Source organism: Zingiber officinale, chromosome 9B (genome assembly GCF_018446385.1).
Source record: "Zingiber officinale cultivar Zhangliang chromosome 9B, Zo_v1.1, whole genome shotgun sequence".
NCBI classification, from domain to species: domain Eukaryota; kingdom Viridiplantae; phylum Streptophyta; class Magnoliopsida; order Zingiberales; family Zingiberaceae; genus Zingiber; species Zingiber officinale.
In genome coordinates, this window is record NC_056003.1 from 9,562,485 (window position 1) to 9,581,017 (window position 18,533).

The 18,533-nt window shown below is 40.3% G+C and overlaps 2 protein-coding genes across 3 annotated transcripts; both read right to left on the minus strand.

Annotated features, from left to right (window-relative positions):
* Positions 1–1,656: 1,656 nt before the first annotated feature.
* LOC122024228 lies at positions 1,657–3,105 on the minus strand. The gene is made up of 3 exons (XM_042582793.1): positions 2,825–3,105; positions 2,201–2,662; positions 1,657–1,837 (listed from the first exon to the last, which is right to left on the minus strand). Exons 1-2 carry the CDS (start codon positions 3,006–3,008, stop codon positions 2,214–2,216), a joined length of 633 nt encoding a protein of 210 aa, XP_042438727.1. The 5' UTR covers positions 3,009–3,105; the 3' UTR covers positions 1,657–1,837; positions 2,201–2,213.
* A 592-nt stretch (positions 3,106–3,697) lies between these two features.
* LOC122023430 (pentatricopeptide repeat-containing protein At4g20740-like) lies at positions 3,698–9,315 on the minus strand. 2 transcript variants are annotated; one of them, XM_042581541.1, is made up of 3 exons: positions 7,016–9,315; positions 4,274–4,385; positions 3,698–4,151 (listed from the first exon to the last, which is right to left on the minus strand). In XM_042581541.1, the coding sequence occupies exon 1, from the start codon at positions 9,172–9,174 to the stop codon at positions 7,036–7,038; it is 2,139 nt and encodes a 712-aa protein (XP_042437475.1). In that variant the 5' UTR covers positions 9,175–9,315; the 3' UTR covers positions 3,698–4,151; positions 4,274–4,385; positions 7,016–7,035. The 2 variants fall into 2 exon arrangements, with proteins under 2 accessions (XP_042437475.1, XP_042437474.1); XM_042581540.1 differs by having other exon boundaries at positions 4,274–9,315.
* Between the last annotated feature and the right edge of the window lie 9,218 nt (positions 9,316–18,533).

An 18,533-nucleotide genomic window follows, 5' to 3' on the forward strand; every position in this document is an offset into this window, starting at 1 on the left:
TTCGGCATCATTCAAGCATTCTGGATGAGACTTAACGAAGTTCACAGACTCTTCAACCCTAACAAAAAATTCATGACTGATAAATCCAGTCTAACCTATTGTACATCCAAGTCTTGTTCATGTACATTACATCATAACGGGAATAAAATTTTTAACATGATTAATTATGTCAAACTAAGCATAATTATATTTTTAAACATGGTTAATCATGCAAATAATATCAATATGGCTAATCATGCTAGTAATATCAATATGGACAAATATTAATAATAGTCAAAATCTGATAACTATATTTTTGAACTATGCAAACTTAATTATATTTTTGCCTGATCAATGCCAAATAAGGCCGAGCAGTGTCAGCGACAATCGAGCAATGTCGGTCGTGACCAATCAGTTGGTCGCGGCCTGGCACTACCAACCACGGCCTGGGACTATGATTGGCGGTGGCCTGGCACTACCAGCCGAGGGTAGTGGTCGCGACCTGGCACTGCCGGCCACACTTAGCATTGTGGGGCATTGCTGGCCACGACACTGCTTGGCCAGAGCAGGCCGGAAGAGGAGAAAAAGGAGGAGGAGAAGAAAGTACCTGAATGTTAGAGGAGGAAAAGCCGGAGGAGGAGAAGTCGATTGCTAGATCTGGGAGGAAATCGTCGGAGAATGAAGGAAAGCACAAGCGCAGTTTATGTAGGGAAGAGATTGAGCGCAGGATCCTTAATATCCCAAATTTAGCAACGTAAAAATTCGTCGCTAAATCAGTCACAAATTGCTTTTCCCGTCGACAACATACATGGATTGGCAATGGATAAATAAAAAATCCATCACTATTAGCGATGGATAAATAAAAAATCTATTGTTATTTGAGACGAATTATTAAATAATCTGTCGCTATTTGAAATGAATTATTAAATAATTCGTCGCTATGGTTTAAACGTCAAATTTGAAAATGCCGAACTATTAGCGATAAATTTTTATATAATCCGTCGCTAATAGCAATAGATTATTAAATAATCTGTCATTATTAGAGACCCATTATATAAAAAATCATCTATTAGTGGCTATTAGCAATAGTTATCAATCCGTCGCTAATTGTGTTCCAACGGCTAAATATACATGGAATAGCGATGGATACATTTAGTCCATCGCTAATTGCGATGACCAATAACATATCCATAGCCATATAGCTATGAAAATTTAATTGTCGCCTCCAATTTCATCACTATTAGCTGCTTTTTTTTATAGTATATTTCCGCTACTTAACTTGTGACTTCGAAATCACACAAATTTTATAGTTTCGTATATATAAATTTCATATAAAAAGCACAAAGATTAGAAACTATATAATCTTTTCATCATTAGCACTAACATGATCCTGCAGTTTTCAGTTGTCTTAGCAACTCTGATGTCAAACTGATAAAGAGCTTACAACTTCTTGAAAGTGAAGAAAAAACCTCAAGTTCGTAGATTAGCATTTGTTTTCTCAGTAATTGCGTTCCTATTAGTTTTCACATGGTTAATTTTCTTAATAATTTTGCACAGATGAGCAAAGGAAACCACACTCGGTGGAATGATACTTGACAATCCTCGTCTAACTTCTAAGCTCAACTACTATCATTTACAAGAACATGTAAAATGATTCTTAATCGACAAAGTTCTCGATAAGATAATAAAAATATTTATTAATATAAAATGTTTTTTTTCCTTTCACAAGATAAACATTGATATGTTTATTCTCCATCTACAATGTCTCTTATCTGCCGCAGATCTGTTCAAAAATTACATCCGCAACGCAAGAGGCAAATTAACAGAAGGCAATGACCAAAATCCGAGATCGATCAACCTGCAAGAACAAACGCAGAAGATTAATCAGTAACAGCTGAAAAAAAATTACATCAATCGATCGAACTAAAAGAAAGTGATGAATTAGTAAAGACAATCACCCGAAAGAAATCATGTGAACAGGAAGTTGATATTAAAATGTCTATTGATGATCAAAGACAAAGGCTTCGAATGGAAGATCAATCGAGATTTAATCAATTTTTCCTAATGATTGTGCCATTTCAATCTTTCAATTTCTTCAAGTTTTCTTGTGATGACATATAAATATAGGGAGGTGTATAGTTCTCTATCTCTCGTGGTTACAACTTACAATTCCATGAGGTTCCTAGAGAGTAGAGAGTGACTTTTTTCCTTCTCTTTTTACCTGGAACTGTTCACTACTGCCAGTGTCCCAAAGGATGCACGAGATCGTTGCAGGGTTTTGTGGCTCCATGGCCAAGAAGGTGGTAGTGGCCATGGATGCGAAGCTTTCTGGCTGCGGCGGATGATGCCGTGGGCTTCTCGTACCGAGCACAAAACCTAGCAGGCACAGAGTACTGACGGTTGCAGCGATCGGGGGCGGCGATCAAAGGACGAGAGACGAAGGGCAAAGGGATGGCCGGAGTTGTGGCAGAAGAATTGGAGGAGGGGAAGGATTGCGGGAGGAAGAGGAAGGCTCGGATCTTTAGAGGCGTCGTCCGTTCTCGGCCCGCGTACTCCTCCACGAGGTTGGCGAGGTCGTCGTCGGAGGTAACTGACACAAGGGCGTCCATGTCCTCCGTCGGAAGTTGGCACCGGAGGCTCGCCGTCTTCCACCCGCACAACTGGCTCAGCTTCACCTGCAGCTCTGCAGAGCACCGAAACAGAGCGCGCGCACACACACACCACAGCCCAAATTATACACCATGCACAAATTTCCAATGCTCTTTTCCATCTTTTGATCGATCCGTCGAGCAGATCGCGGACGCAACAAAAGCAAACAATGTTTGAAGGATAAATTAATACCGACCTGTGAAAGAGATAGATCTGGGGACGGAAAGGACGCGGGTGTGACCGCCGACGTAGCGGAGTTGGCCGTCGGGGCGACGAGGAAGGATCTTTCCGCCGTAGCTACAGAGAAACTTGATCGACGGCGTCGTCTTGGCGGAGATGTCATCGACGCGGCCAAGCGAAGCAGAGGAGGAGACCACCATGATTGGTCGTTCGATTTGTAGGAGAGGCGACGAAACTGAAGAGAAGAGAAGAGGAGGAGAAGAGGCGGCTGACCATTCGACTCGATTTGGGAAGTCGGCTGAACCATATATTTATATTGTATAGAAGGTTGTGGAAGAAATCTCAGTATTATTTATTATTCATTAATATTTTGAAAAATAAAAAACGGTTTCTTTGGTTAACTGATGTGAATACTACGTTGGTAACGTATGAGTGACGTGGCAATCATCCCGGCACACGCATGAGTTACGTGGCAGTCATCATTTGAGGACGGACGGATTATTGTTCTCATTTTTTTAAAAGTTGGATCATGTATGTTCTCCACGTGTAGATGACATCTTATTTTAATAAATTCTAAAATAAAGGCATCCTTTAAGCAAACCCTTTCAATTTTTTTTTAGTTTTATGTTATAAATTAATAATAATATTACAAATATTATTTAATAAAATTATTTTCAATAGCATTAATTTTAAGATTAAAAAAATATAAATTTAAATATCAAGCTTATAGTTAATTGTTTTATCTTGATTTTTTTTTTCAAAATTTTATTCTAGTTTTCAGATAATAATTTTTATTACTAGGCATGCAAACTCAGATTCGCACAGGTCACTCTAATCAGGGCATATACTAACTGGAGTTTAGGGTTTACCTACTTATTAGAAAAAACTATAATTGAAGTTTGAAATAATTCCTTAATAAATCAAATATGTTATACATCAACATTTTAATCAGTTAAAAACATTTAACTTTTATTTATCTAAAACATTTAAGTAAACTAATAAAATGATAGAATATCACAGGGCACAATTTTTCCATGATGGAGTTAAAGGATGTGCAACAAGGTGGTGATGACGCTGCAGTGTGGCTCTTTTATCCAGCCGAGTTTGCAGATAAGTATCTCCGCTTAATTAATAATTATCTACTAATGGCTGATGCTGGCATCCGATCCATGTAGCAGTTGCATCCATGTGCAAGATAATGAAGTGCGATAGATGTGGTTAAAAATTCTTTGGAGGAACAACAGTCCTAGAGCAACATTGATGCTCGGAGGAAACCAAGGGGATGCAGCCAAGTCAGCTGTCGAGCTCGAGAATCCCCAACCCCAAGCAGTTCAGAAATGTTCCTGTAGAGTGTGACCATTTAGCTATTAGTGCCAATAAGAGTAGCCATGCTGAAGCAGTGGGAAGAGGTAGGAAACACAAACAATGATGGGGAAGATAATACAAGTGACAGAGAAGAAGTCACCTAAGAAAATTTAGTAGTTGCACTTTTCCTTTGACTATGTGATTGACCATTTTTCTTCAGTGTCCTCGCTCCATCAAGAACACATTTGGAATCCCATATGACTTCTCCGTTTCTGTAGAAAAGTTGCAAAGCAAAGCAAAGCAGCAATAGTAAGATTATCCAACTGTATTTGGGTAGATGAGCATCTAATACATTTTCCGAAATGCCCTAATGGTTGTTTCTAAGGTTCTGAATTATTACAAAGGCAAAATATAAACACACCTTTTTTTGTCACCGAGACTTTCTATTAGTACACCTTAACAAAGAGGGAGAAAATATGCAGATCCATGATTTATCGGTACAAGGTTCATGATTTCAAACTGAAGGGACAAGACAGAAGCAAGCAAAATGTGGTGCCAAGCAAAGTTACTCTTACACAACACAAATAATCCCGAGACTGGAACTGGACTTGCTGGAGCTGCTTAACTCCGGAAAGGACAATGTGCCAAAGGAATATTAAAATTCATTTAGGAATTTGTGACCGAGGTTTGTTCGATAATAAGTAGAAACTACACAGGATATACTACAATTAAAATGTTATACTGAAATCTGTAATAAGTTGAACTATCTGGCATAATACTCAGCATTGCTTTGTGAGCTCTTATATATTTATTAACAAAATACTTTCCCAGTCTGAGATCCTCTAAAACATTATAAAAGTAGCAAAATACTCTGCTCAGTCTTTAAAGAAAAAGCAAATCCTCTAAAGAAAAATCATGTATCAAATTGAAATTCAGAGAATGATAAGTAATCAATCATATTAAACAAAGCTGTCGATGCCAAAATGAAGTTTTCCACTGGAAAAACAACACATCAAATTCATTAATTACCAAAGGAAGTTGAAAAGCCGAGCTTGTGTAGCAAGTAGATAAGGATGGATAATATTAACCTCAGGATAAGAAACATGAATGGAAATTAAATGAAACTTGATAGCATACATCAAAATGAACCATTCTGTAACTCATCACCATATGACAAATAGATTATAATTGTGCTCCTTTCCACTCTGCCAATTGTACCCGAAATCAAAACTAGAAGGCGCAGGCAATGATTACATGTTTTACTACTTCCAGAGAGCTGCCCACGGTGCAGGTAAGGATAAATTAAAAAGTTTTTAAAAACTAAAAATTCAATGAAATTACCAAGAAATGAATTAGAAACAACTAGAAAATTGATGAAAGCACTTAAACTTTGGTCAAATTGAGAGTGGAGATGGATAAAATAGGTTGAAAATTTGTCAAATTAGGTTGATTTAGAACTCAAAGATTTAGCAAACTTTTTGCATCTCCACTTGAATTATAGTAAATGCATACGAGAGGGCGAGAGGGTCTTTTTTAGCCACATGAATTTCAATTTCTTGACCTCGCCATCGCACGATATTGTCATGAGATCGATAGATCAACTTTGTTATTGCTTGTAAACATCTACTAAACCAAACGCGTCATCTATCTCTTTTAGATTTGGCTGTGAGAAATCCACAATGCCATTGTGATTTAAATCCCAAATACGCCATAGAACATGAAGAATTAAATAATAAACTAATTTTATAGAAATAATAATAATACAAAATTCGATACTAACATTTATTAAAATCTTGTTTGATTTTACTATTTATTATAATAGATTTTTGTTATTTATTGCTTTCATATTATAGATATTACTTATTAATTTATCAAAGACCCAGTAGATATAGTTTTCCATTTCCTAACAATTCTAAAATATAATTTTGTTATATTACAATAGTTATATCATACCATTAACTTGATAATGGTAATAATATGACATTACTAATATTGTGACAATATACTGTGTATTACTAATCTAATATTCATTATTTATAATATATGATGTTAATTATAATATTTGATAAGACACAATATACCTCTTTGATATGATTTAACACAATATGTCATCACATGTATGAATTCGTTTTAGTTATTTTTTTTAGTGTTTCTGATTCGTCAATCCTACTAATCCAATACAACTAATATTTATGTTCCCTGACCATTTGATCTTGACACCAATACCAATTTTGACAATACATGTGCTTACACAAGTTTTTGTGTTGTGCATGTAAGTTAAATCTAATTGCTAAGACATTGATGCAGTCTGCCCATTGGGAAATTTAGGTACACTTGATCGGGTACTAGCTAGCACCAACCTACTTAAGTCAAATCTGGGTACTTGGTTGGAATACATTTAGTTATATAGGTGAGTACAGGAAGTTATTTTCAAGATTTGGATAGATATTTAGTGTGTTGAATCCAAGTTCAGATATTAATAAAATTTTCATGTATTTGATCCATTGTCATCCCTACTCGAGAAGTTTTATTGCACTTTTTGAGTAATTTCTAAATAACTTTAATTCATTCCACTATGAAGTTGTTATATTATTGTTTTTGGAAGTAAACATACCAAATAGAAGAGGACCAAGAAGGTGAGTTCGGTCTAAAAACATGTGGACACAGTTTGGAGTGTTGTCATGGATTGGCACCAAGATTGTACCACTTAGGATTGATAACAAAAACTGTTACTGATGCCAAAATATTAAACATTGACACAGCAGAAGATAATTCTCCCAAGAATGCCCTAGCTTATAATTAACACAACAAAATGTTACAATGATAAAACACTTAAGTATTTCATCAAAAATATAAACAACAAAGTAGACTAAAATATGAAAATATATGAAAAAAAACATACCTGACATTTTCTTCAACCATTTACCTCCGTGTTACTTGTGATTTTATCTTAGATTCATGACCAAAAAACTTCCAGCTAGAGATCACCAAGGCTGTGGTAGCCTTCTTTAGGTGTTCCTTAAGTAACTCCTCATAAACTATAAAGTCTGCCTCTTTGAGGAACTTCCTATCTCTCATTGCTGTTAATACTTTTCTTGCCTCTTCCAAACTAGCATATTTACAGAAACCATAAATGACAGAACAGTAAATAATATCTTCTAATTGGCAGTTTTGATCAATTATCTCATGCAAAATTTTTATCACTTTCTCTGGACTCTTCATTCTGCAAGTGTTTATAATGGTCAATGAATACTTGAACTCCATAGGACCATTAGTTACATTTCCTAAACAATCCTTGACAAAAGTGATAGCTGTATTGATCTCTCCAATTTTGCATAGCCCTTTCACGAGCAAACAGTAAGCCTCAATACTAGGTGTCCAAGAATTTTCCTTCATTAGGTTGTAACAAGAGCATGCCTCTCTAATATGTCCTTCCTCTATGAAACATGAGATTATTAGAGAATAGGTATTGGAATCTGGTTGAAAAACTTCAGAATGCCTTATTTCATCAAACAGGGCCAATGCATGTTTCACATCTTTGATACTTTGAAGACGTTCAATAAGAATATTATAAATGACAATACTGCAGTGCCCTCTTGCTTTCAATTCTTCAAACACCTCCAGCGCTTTCATTTCTCTATCTGCATTAGTTACGAAGGATGAAAAGAAGTCTGCGATATGATTCAAAATTGACAATTTCAATGCTGCTAACTGATCAACCAATTGAAAAAAGTTTCCCTTGTCGGTTGAATCAGCATAAACAGATAGCATAGGGATCACAGTTTCAGAGCTAGGAATGATCCCCTCTTGGATGAGAACTTGAAAAAGCTTATGAGCCTTATCAACTCTACCAACAAGACATAAGCCTCTTATCAGGGAATTGTAAATACAGAGATCTCCACAGTACCCATCATTGATCATCTCATTCAACAGCTTGCAACCATCCCCAACTCTCCCCTCAGCTACAAACCCCTCGACCAGTGACCCATACACAGCACGGTCAATCACATACCCCTCTCTCTTTATCTCCAAAAACAGTTCATAGCCTTTCTCAACCCTCCCTGCCTTGGACAAACCTGAAACCATCGTTGAATATGCCATTGCATCAGCCTTGACTCCATCTTTCACCATTTCCTCCCACACCCTCAAACAACCATCCATGTTCCTCTCTGAAACTAGGGCCTTTAGCATTGCAGTGTATGCAAAAACATCCGGCTTGCACAGTTCTGTTCTCATTCGTTCCAGCAGTTGAAAAAGGTCATCCATCCTTCCAGCACGACAAAGTCCCTTAGCAAGGATTGTGAAAGTGATGGCTTCCTCCTGACAGCCATCGACCTTGAGGTCATCGTACACAGAAAGAGCAAGATCAAGATGTCCAGTTGCAACTAAAGCATCCAAGATGCGGTTGTATAGGTGGATACGAGGCTTGACACCAAATTTGCCCCGCATTTTCCGGAATATGCGGAAGATCCGAAGGCCGCGACCAGCATCAGCGTGCATTCGTATGAGGATCTCGAGCTGCTTCTCAGATGGTTGTTTCCCCTGGGCGTGCATCAGATCCGGGAGTTGGTCAGCCGCTGCAGGACGTGCGGCGGCATTAAGGGCATAGGCGAGAGCATTATATGAAGCGAAGGAGTGACGGAAACCCTTCTGCTTGCCAGCCCAATGAAAAAATTGGGTGGAGAGGGAGGGATCGATAAGGGGGCGAGAGCGGAGGACTTCGGCGACGAGGTCAGGAGGGAAACGACGAAGCTTTCGCAAATCGGACAAGACTTCGGGGCACCAGCGACGGTGGCGACGGAAGGAGTCGAGAACGTAACGAGCGAGAGGCGAGAGCCGACGGTCGATCGCAGGGACAGAAGGAGAGGGCGGCTTCGGTTGGGTAGGGCAATCGAAGTCCCATTCGCGGAAGTCCGTGGTGGGGAGGACGGCAGTGTCGATGGGGGCGGAAGCGACAACCTTTCGATTCGAGAAGAGGCCGCCGCGGACAACTGGGCGATTCTGTGAGGGCTTACGGTGGCCATAGAAGAAGTACTTCCGGCTGCCAGCGGCGACGGCCATGGTTAATAACCTCCTGCTCAGCGGACGAAGGAAATGGAGAAGCGTAACCCTTCTCCGGTGGTGGTTTTTCACCGCCCCCTTCTCACAGGGTCAGCTTATAACCGCGTCCGCCGAAACCTCTGATCATCCAATGGGCAGGGTCACTGCATCCAAGGAATTCGAATCTAAATAATGTGTTTTAATTGGAGGGATGAATCTAAAATATTATATATACTAGTGATGGGATGTATGTGTAATATAATACATTGAAATCATATTATTTCTTTATAATGAAATTATATTAATTAAAGTATTTTAGTATTAAAATACTAAAGTAGAGTCATTAGGGTTGAAAATCTGAATTATTTGGATGTTTAAAAATCTGAATTGTTTGGATTTTCGAGTGTCACCCTTACGGTTTTCCTATGAAAAAAATTAATTTAATTTAATATTATACTTATCTTAGTAAAAAAAATTAAGAAAAGTATATATTTTAACATTGTCGGCCTAAAATATTTATAGAAGTTTCTTTGATTATAGTGTTGTCAATTCTAAGATATGGAACTAAAGAGAACTATATTTTTTTATATAAAACAACCAGAGAAAATTAATGATAAGAAAAATTCATAATAATATACTGCAGCTGAATCTCGAACATCACTGATTGTTTCGCTTGTGGAATTACTAATAAACTTTAGAATTATTTTTAGTGTGAATAGAAAAAAAGATATTAACGTAAATTCATTTTATGCTTCACCAAAATTAGTTAGTAAAAGGGGGAGTTTTTTTAATAAAATAGTAAGATATATATATATATATAGAAGGTTGTATTTTATTCAGAAGTTGGTCTTTATCTGGTATTTTGTAGTCATCCTCCTGGCAATTATTATTTAGCCTTTTGTAATTAAATATCATTCGGGATTGACCTCGATTTTGCTCGACTCCTTTATTTAATATAAAAGTTGGGCTTCTATGTCTGGAGGTAGATCTTTGAATGACTCCTAAGTGTAGTAATTGTTGAATATGTGTTTTGCATTCTTCAGTTTCCCAGTTTGTGTATCTTAAGTCTTGAGCCTTAATAGTTAGGTCAGGGTTAATGATTGCTAATTTACAATAAATTTTATCTGGCTCCCAGTATTTAGTTGGGTTGTCGCCAATAATTTTTAGTTTTTCTAGTCGGGAGATAAGAGAGCCTATATCTGACTGATGGGTGTTGATAGTCTAAAGCAACTATTTAGGGAGAAGTAGATCATTAGGAATATCCCAGAAAGAAAGATCATTTAGTGGGCTTGTCCAGCCAAGTAAGTCTAGTTTTCCTGATATTCATAAAAGGCAAAGTCACAAGATGACATGAGAGGTGTCTGTTTGCATGTCCCTTTTATCGTACACTGACAAGTAGTGTACGTGACTGGGTTCGGGTTTCTGTTGTTTGTGATGAAGCTGTTAAAGACTTAACTACAGAGGGGTAATCTAAAACAATAGGTACGACTATTGGATTAGAGAAGAATAGAGCATAATCTTTTGTAAGCAAAAAGGCCCTATCTAGTGATATAAGAAAATTTAGTCCCAGGATAAGGTGGATATTCTGATGTAGTAAGAGTTTAACCCATAATTTGGAGAGAGTTTGGGGAGCACTATAGGTACCACAGTTATTATAAAATTTTATATGTATGTGACAAATTGGGTACTAGTAAGTTGTTGGCCATCAAATTGTGTACTAATTAAAGGTTGTAATAAAGTTTTGATCAAGTTTTTAGGTAAAATAGACAGAAGTGTAGCCTCATCTATAGTAGAATTAGTGGCTCCACTATCTAAAAATGCTTGTAATGTAAATTCATGGTCATATATATTTACTAAGCATTTTACCCTAACATCAAGAGTTCTATTTGTATTACAAATACTAGGAGTTTTTATAAAAACCGTATCAATGTTTGGTGAATCTGTTATTTGTAAACTTTTATCCTTGTTAGGTGGTGGCAACTCCTGTGATATCAGTTCTTCTATTTGGTTTGTTATTATATCCACATGAGTTTCTAGTTGATTTATTCTGGTTTCTAACGTTGATACTCTTGTTTCTAAAAGGATATTTCTAGTACTGCTTTTAGTGGGCTATGTTATTGGGATTAGAACATTAAAATGTTATGAAGACAAAGATTACAAGCATATTTTTTACAATTTATACAAGTACCTCTTTTATCAATGGCTGGATAATAACTACATCAATAGCAAGGTATATTATCTGTTCCTGTTTTTAATTTCCAATCATGTGTACAATTAGAGTCGCTTAAATTTGTATCTTATAAGAGGAAAGTCATCCCATAATTCTTGTTCTAGGTTTATTGATTTGTAGTCAAAGTCTGTATAATATGGAGGTTGTAGGAAGGAATTTACTAGACTATAGTCTGAAGAGGGGGGAATTTCTTCCATGCCATCTACGGAAATAATAGAGTAGATGGAAGATGTGTCTGAGACGTCTGATTGAATTTATACTAATCTAAATTTGTGCAGGTGACTAATTTAGCTTCTCTAGTATATAGGGCTTTTCTTATTTGGGTAGGCAGAAGACAAATGTCCTGGTTCATTACAAGCAAAATAAGTAATAGTGTTAGCATAAGTTTTCTTTAGTTTATATTTTCTGACATATTTTTCTTTATTTAAATATGGTTTATTTTCTCTGCTTTTTCGAGCATAATATGTTTTTCTTGGCCTGACATTTTTAGTTCTAGCTGGTTGTGTAGTTGCTTTAGTATTTCGATAATGCTTTTGTTTTTGTTTAGGTATCATTGAACCATACTGTCGGGGGGTATAAATTTGACTACAAAACCCATATTGTTGGTTTTTAAGTTGTTTTTGAATATGGATATAAGTACATTTTCCTTTTAATACAGAAATTATGTGTTGTATACGTATTCCTATATTGTCATATTGTGGTGCTACTTTCATGTCTGTCCAGACCTTGTGTATTTCCTTTCATAATTCCCCTGGAAGTTTACTAAATAGTCGTTCTCCTAATTCTGGGGTACAGTAATTTCCTGATACTGTTGTTAAGGCAAGGAAGTCATTGCAAAAAGGTTTAATCCAATTCCAATTAAAAAGTTGTAATTGTTCTAAATCTCTCATAACTTCTTTTTGTCTAATATATAATCTTGTATTAGCATCTCTTACTGTAAAAAGTCTGTGGATAGTATAACAAAAATTAAGTATATTATTACCTTGTGAAGCAATCCTAGCTATTTCTTCAGGATGAGTAGTTTTATAAGATTCTCATGCTGCTCTAGCTACATCACCAAAATAATTTTCTCCTACTCTTATCATAGCTTCACTAGATTCTATGTCTAATTCATGTTTTATCTAGTAGTCTATTTTGACAGAGACTATCTATTGTTCTAAATAAGTGTCATACATTTGTGGGTCATCATATTCTCCTATATTAAGTAAGACTTAATTCTTTCTGAAGTATATAATTTCTGGTGGTCTTCTTTTCCCTATAGTTCTTAACAAAGGATTATTGTTGGTATCAGGATGAATTTGTGTTCTTGGAGGATGTCCTTCTCCATAATCCATAGTTCTCATGGAACTTTCTGGGTATCTTACCTGTAAAGGTTGTGGTGTACTGGTAGCACTAGATTCTGTAGGATTTATTAAAGCAACGTTGGAAAAGTAGTCTTTCTTTTTAGCTATAATATTATGGTCATCATCAAAATATAACATCCAATCTTCATCTAGCTTATGATGCAGTATGCCAAAAGTTTCTAATTCTGTAAGATCTTCTTGTGTAAAATACTTAGCTATTTCAAATGGAAGGTAGACGTATTCATTTAAATATCGTAAAATAGAAAGTTGTCTTTTTCTTTTTCTGAGTGTGTACTGATCTCTATATTCATTAGATTTAAAGTAGGTTGGTTATTTTCCTGGTTGTCTTCTTAGGAAGTTGAGGCTTTGTAATTATGAAATTTTACTTTTGATTTACCATGTCTATCTTTATAGATTATGGATTCTCTTGGTTGTAGTGTTTATGGGGTAATATTTAGATCTAGGTTAAGATTCTAGTCTAATCCAGCAAGTAAGTCGGACGAAAAGTCTTTAGGTTTGATGAAATAAATTCCCCTTGTCGTGAGGGTTTCTATTATATTATTAATTTGTACTTTGAAACTGTTGTTTATGCTAGTCATTATTTTTCCGAGAAAGATTATGTCTATTTAAATATTATGTTTCTGAAAATCGCCATATCCCCTAGCTTGAACAGAAATTTTAATATGGTCGATAAAGTCTAGAATGGTCATATTAAAATTGGGACAAAAATACGTAATTCCTAGATTACTATTCATATCTACTTCTATAAGTCCAATAACCGCTTTGTCATTATCAGAGAACCTTGAGTCATATAGAACTAAAAAGACTTTAGCTCCTATGCTTTTTCGAGAAAGTCCTCTGAGGCCAAACACAATAAGTCCTAGGTGAATATAGTTATGTTTTCTTTGTAAGAGTAGTCTAGCTGATTCTACATTCATAAGGATAAATCTTTCTTCTCCCCCATCTGGTAGGTGTAATGGTTGGGTTCTATGAAGTTTATAAAGTGAAGTGGAAAAGGATAACAACCCTTGATGATATAATCATTTTGGGTTTAGTGTATTTAATTGCTCATTAGAGAAAGTGTCTAAGTTTTGGTCTATATCTATAAGTTCTGCTAATTGATAGGTAGCCTGAGTGCTTGTAGATTTTCTGGATATCATAGAGAGATTCTTTTGAGGTCTTAGTGTATGTGAGGAACCAGAAAAACTTTCCACTTGTGTTTTCATTTGTAGAGCCATTAGAAGTTGAATCTTGTATTTTTAAGAATTTATATGTGGTAGGTGGATGTTTAGTAATAGTTTTTCTTAGGAAAAGTTTACTAAGATCTTTATTTATATTTTCTAATGTTTGCTTTAGATCCTGTGTCTGAGTGTTGATCATGTTTGAATCGCCGAACCAAAGGACGCTGGGCACGTGGCGCGCTCCTAGTCGATGGAGTAGGCTTCCGAAGCTCCGGCGAACCTGCACAGAAGTCGGGCCGGGAAGGGATTCCCGGCGGCGACCCTCCGACGCTCAAGTCAGGCAAGCAAACAGTGGAAAAGAGTGGCTCCAGAGATGTTTTTCGCGTGCCTCCGGCGAAGTAAGAGGCTCTTTATATAGAGCGGTGAAAGAACCAATGCACGTCCACCGAGGCGCATACGTGTCCGCAGCTCATACCTCGGTATGCACCTGTCAGAAAGCTTACCTGACACCATACTGCTACAGTCCAAGCATGTCTTCGATGGGACAAGAGAACACCTGGCCGTCAGACTAGGAGTATGGCCTAGCTCTAGGACTTGACGGCTGTCAGCAGATGTTCCTGTCCCTATTTACCCCTAGCCGGCCAGGATGTCCGTCCGGCCGGCTGGACGAAGAGCGCCGTCCGGACGGCCCTTATTCCCTGCGCCGGCCGGGCGGCGCACCCTTCCGCTCGGTCATTATTTACTGTTCCATTGAGCGTCGGAACCCCGATCTCTGTCAGGGTGTCTTAGATGTTTACTGGCAGACAGATCGGTCTGCCCTTTTCTCATGAGTCCGATCGGCTCACCCTTCTTCGACGGACCACCTGGCCCTTTGACCTCCACGTGGCATTGACCCCTCGTTAGGGGGTCCCGGGCTCTTACCACCGGATCACTTGCCTTCCCCTCGAGTCTAGTCGAAGGAGGCGAAGTTCGACTGACTGGACTGCCGATCTGACTGAGCAGTGATCACTGCGTTAGGCCGCTCGGCCAAGCATAGGGATACTCATCCGTTCGGCGGTATCTTATCTGTGCCTTGTGTCCTCTTGGAATCCCTGTCCGATGCTCTCCCCCACTACCTAGCACGTGCGTTACGCACGGCAAGGGGAGCTCATTAAATGCGGCCAGTATCCTGCTGACACGTGGCGATCGTGCGTTTGTCAGCGTATGGCGGTGGCGTCACTTCCGATGGGACAGCCACCGTTTGAAATGGACGGATGGATGATGACCTCGTTATCGGCGACCTGGATCGGACGGTGGAGATTGCTTCCGGGCGGCGATATAAAGCCCGCGACTCCGCTTCCGCGGCATTGTTGCTTCATCCTCCTCCGACGCCCCTCTGCTCGTTTTCTTCTCCGGCGACCTTGCCCCTCAACTCTTCGGCAACCCCCAGGCCCTCGGCGATCCTCTCTCTTGCTCGTAAGATCCTCTTTCCCGCTCCCAACGTTTTCTTCTTTCTGTTAATTGCTTCCTTCAATCGGTCTTCCTCCATTCTTTGCTTGAACCTTCCCTTTTGGTCCCGTATTTTTGTCTTTCGATCATGACTAGCACCTCGCAGTCGACCGGCGGCGCTCCGGGTCTGTGGTACACGACCATGGAGAGCCGTTTTGACGAGGAGGATGCGTTGCGTCTCGCTCGGGCTTACGACATTCCTTCCGACCACCAAATAGTATTAGCCACACCGGCCGATCGGCCTCATGAACCGCCGTCCGGCACCGTTCTTTTCTTCCGAGACCAATTTTTGGCCGGGCTGCGTTTCCCCCCTCACAAGTTCTTCTTACAAATCTGCAATTACTTTCGCATTCCGCTCGGCCAGGTAGTCCCCAACTCCATTAGGCTGCTGAGTGGAGTAGTAGTCCTTTTCAAACTGAACAACATCCCCCTCGAGCCTAAGATTTTTCACTACTTTTTTTATCCCAAGCAAGCCGAGTGGGGTACTTTTATCTTCCAGTCTAGGATAGGCTTCGTCCTCTTTGACAATATGCCGAGCTCCAACAAACATTGGAAGGAGCACTTTTTCTATGTGTGTTTTCCCGAGCGGCCAACTTTTCGTACCAAGTGGCAGACGGCGATGCCGGCGCAACCGGAGCTTGGCAAATTTAGAGGCGATGCGGCCTACCTTCATGCGGCCGAGCGGTTGGTGGGTCAACGCTATCACATTGACAAGCTACTCCTCCCAGGAGTAATGTATATATTCGGCCTGTCTTCCACCGCAGCCGATCTGCCCTGCAGCATGAGTAAGCAATTCTCGTCTCTCCTTTTTCTTTTGTTCTAATTGATTTAATCTTTGTTTCTGCAGCTGAAGTTATGTGGTGTGCTAAGGCGACCGAGAAGCTCAAATTGAAAGCCGCTCAGATTGAGGCGGTGAAGAACAAGGAGGTCGCCGAGCGGGGCCTTGATCCAGCCGATCCGACCGGCGAATTAGGTGAGGGGACTCAGGATGCCCCTGAAGCCTTAGCTGCTGCTACCTCTCACGACGAAGCAGCGGGCGGCACTGAAACTTCTAACCAAGCTGAGGTAGAGGGCCGCTCGGCCGATGATGTTCCGCTAGTCACTCGGAAGCGCCGACGACCGGAATCTGCCACTGCCTCAACTCCACTTGATGAGCCACAGCCCGAGCGGGGCGCGGATGCTCCGGTGCTGTCCGGGACGGTTTCCCTAGAGAGTACCCCCGACCCCACATGGCTCTCCGAGGGCAAGCTCTGAGGTGCCGCCGTCCAACCCTTCAAGAACTCTGCGCCGTATCAGGCGTTTGGGTGAGCTTCCTTCCTCGTCCACCGGTGGGCCATCCGGTAAGGCCGCTGCTTCTCAGAGCGAGCCGAGCGGCCAGAATTTAATTAAAACCGTTCTGCGCCTTCCTTCGGAGGCGTACATGGCTGCTGCTGATCGGCCAATGGTCCCTGAGCAGCAGATCACCTTGACGGACCCTCTTGCCCAAGCTTGGGTGGATGCTCGGCGTCGAATAGCCATGCTGAGTCCCGGGCAGCTCGGTGACAGCAATCTACAACAGGCCACAGGGGTATGCTCTTTTTCTTTGTTTGCGTATTTGAGTTATGTTTTTAACCTGTTCACACTTGCTAGCAGAACTGGGTGGAGCAGATCGCCATTAGCGATCGGTTGGCCGAGCTGGAGGATGAGTTGAAAAAACTCAAGGCCGCGGGGGACAGCCAACAGTCGACGACCGCTCTAGAGAAAGCCAAAAAATTACTGGAAGCCGAACGGAAACGGGCTTCCGATCTGGCGAGCAAGGTTGTTCGGCTTGAAGCGATGATCAATCAACGAGATAAGGAGATCAAGACGGCGACCACCCGGAAGCGCCAGACCATCGATGATATGGACCGAATGAAGGTGGAGATCAGGGGGCTGGAGCAACGCATCAAGGACCTGGATGCTCTGCTGGCCACCGAGAAGGAGAGCCGCTCGACCGATCTCCAAAGGTTTGATGGAGACTTGAAGGATCTCCAAGCCGCCAGCGACGCTGCCCACGCCGCGCTCAAAGAATATCAAGAGGGGGAGTCGGCTCGTTCTGACGAAGTGAGGAAGGCGTATCTCCGCTCGGAAGATTTCGGAGAGAAGTTTACCGACAAGATGTCCCTCACTTTCGAAGAAGCGATTAAGGCGGCGATGGATTACCTGAAGACCAAGGGCCATCTACCCGCCGAGCTGGCCATCCCCCCCGAGGACCTCGCGACCGTGATGGGCGCCATCCCTGACAATCTTTTTGACTTTGACGCGTGAAAAGCGTTTTTTTTTCTTTTTATGAACTTTTTTGTATTCCGGCCGTTCGGCCCAACCTATTTTGTAGTAACCTTTCCGGTTCACCCAGTGCATAATAGATAATCTTTTCCGTTCCTTCAACTTTTGTTTTGGCAAGAAATTTTTCTCTCGTCATATCTAGTGTTCTTTATATCCACTCCGCTCGGTACCATGCTTCTGTCAGACTCAATTTGATCGTCTTTAATGTCTTTTATAATGCGACTAAGCAGCCGCTCGGCGTTCTAACGAAGCCGCTCGGCGTTCTAACGAAGCCGCTTGGCATTTACATGCTAATATCTCTAACTTCTGCTGATCAATTTTTGTTCTGTGCCTTACCCCAAAGGGGTTTTCCATATATTTTTGATAAGCGAACTGCTCAGTCGTATGTTGATCTTAACGACCAGGCTATCGTTGATTGTATCATGTGGATGGCTATCCGCTCGGGCGTTTATAGACGTCGGCTCGTCTCTCGATATTTAACGTCGGAGCTCGACGGTCTTCCGCTCGGACGTTTATAGACGCCGGCTCGTCTCTCGATATTTAACGTCGGAGCTCGACGGTCTTCCGCTCGGACGTTTATAGACGCCGGCTCGTCTCTCGATATTTAACGTCGGAGCTTGACGGCCTTCAAGGCTAATTTTGACGCTGCCGATCGGCGGATCCATTGGCCATCCTTTGCATTAATTTTGCTTCCTGCATTACAAGGACATGGGCAACTTAACATATACAAAAATGATTTACATTCGTGCACCTTTCACCCCGCTCGATAAGGCTGGAGATGATTTGCACTCCACGGTCGATCCAACTGCCGCCCGTCTTCATCCTCCAAATAAT

Bases quoted from the DNA above. Each gene is read 5' to 3' on its own strand.
- LOC122024228 (XM_042582793.1), bottom strand. From the start codon at position 3,008: ATGGTGGTCTCCTCCTCTGCTTCGCTTGGCCGCGTCGATGACATCTCC. The intron at 2,663-2,824 runs GTCGGTATTAAT...GGTGCTCTGCAG, and splicing joins CAGATCTATCTCTTTCACAG to AGCTGCAGGTGAAGCTGAGC.
- LOC122023430 (XM_042581541.1), bottom strand. From the start codon at position 9,174: ATGGCCGTCGCCGCTGGCAGCCGGAAGTACTTCTTCTATGGCCACCGT.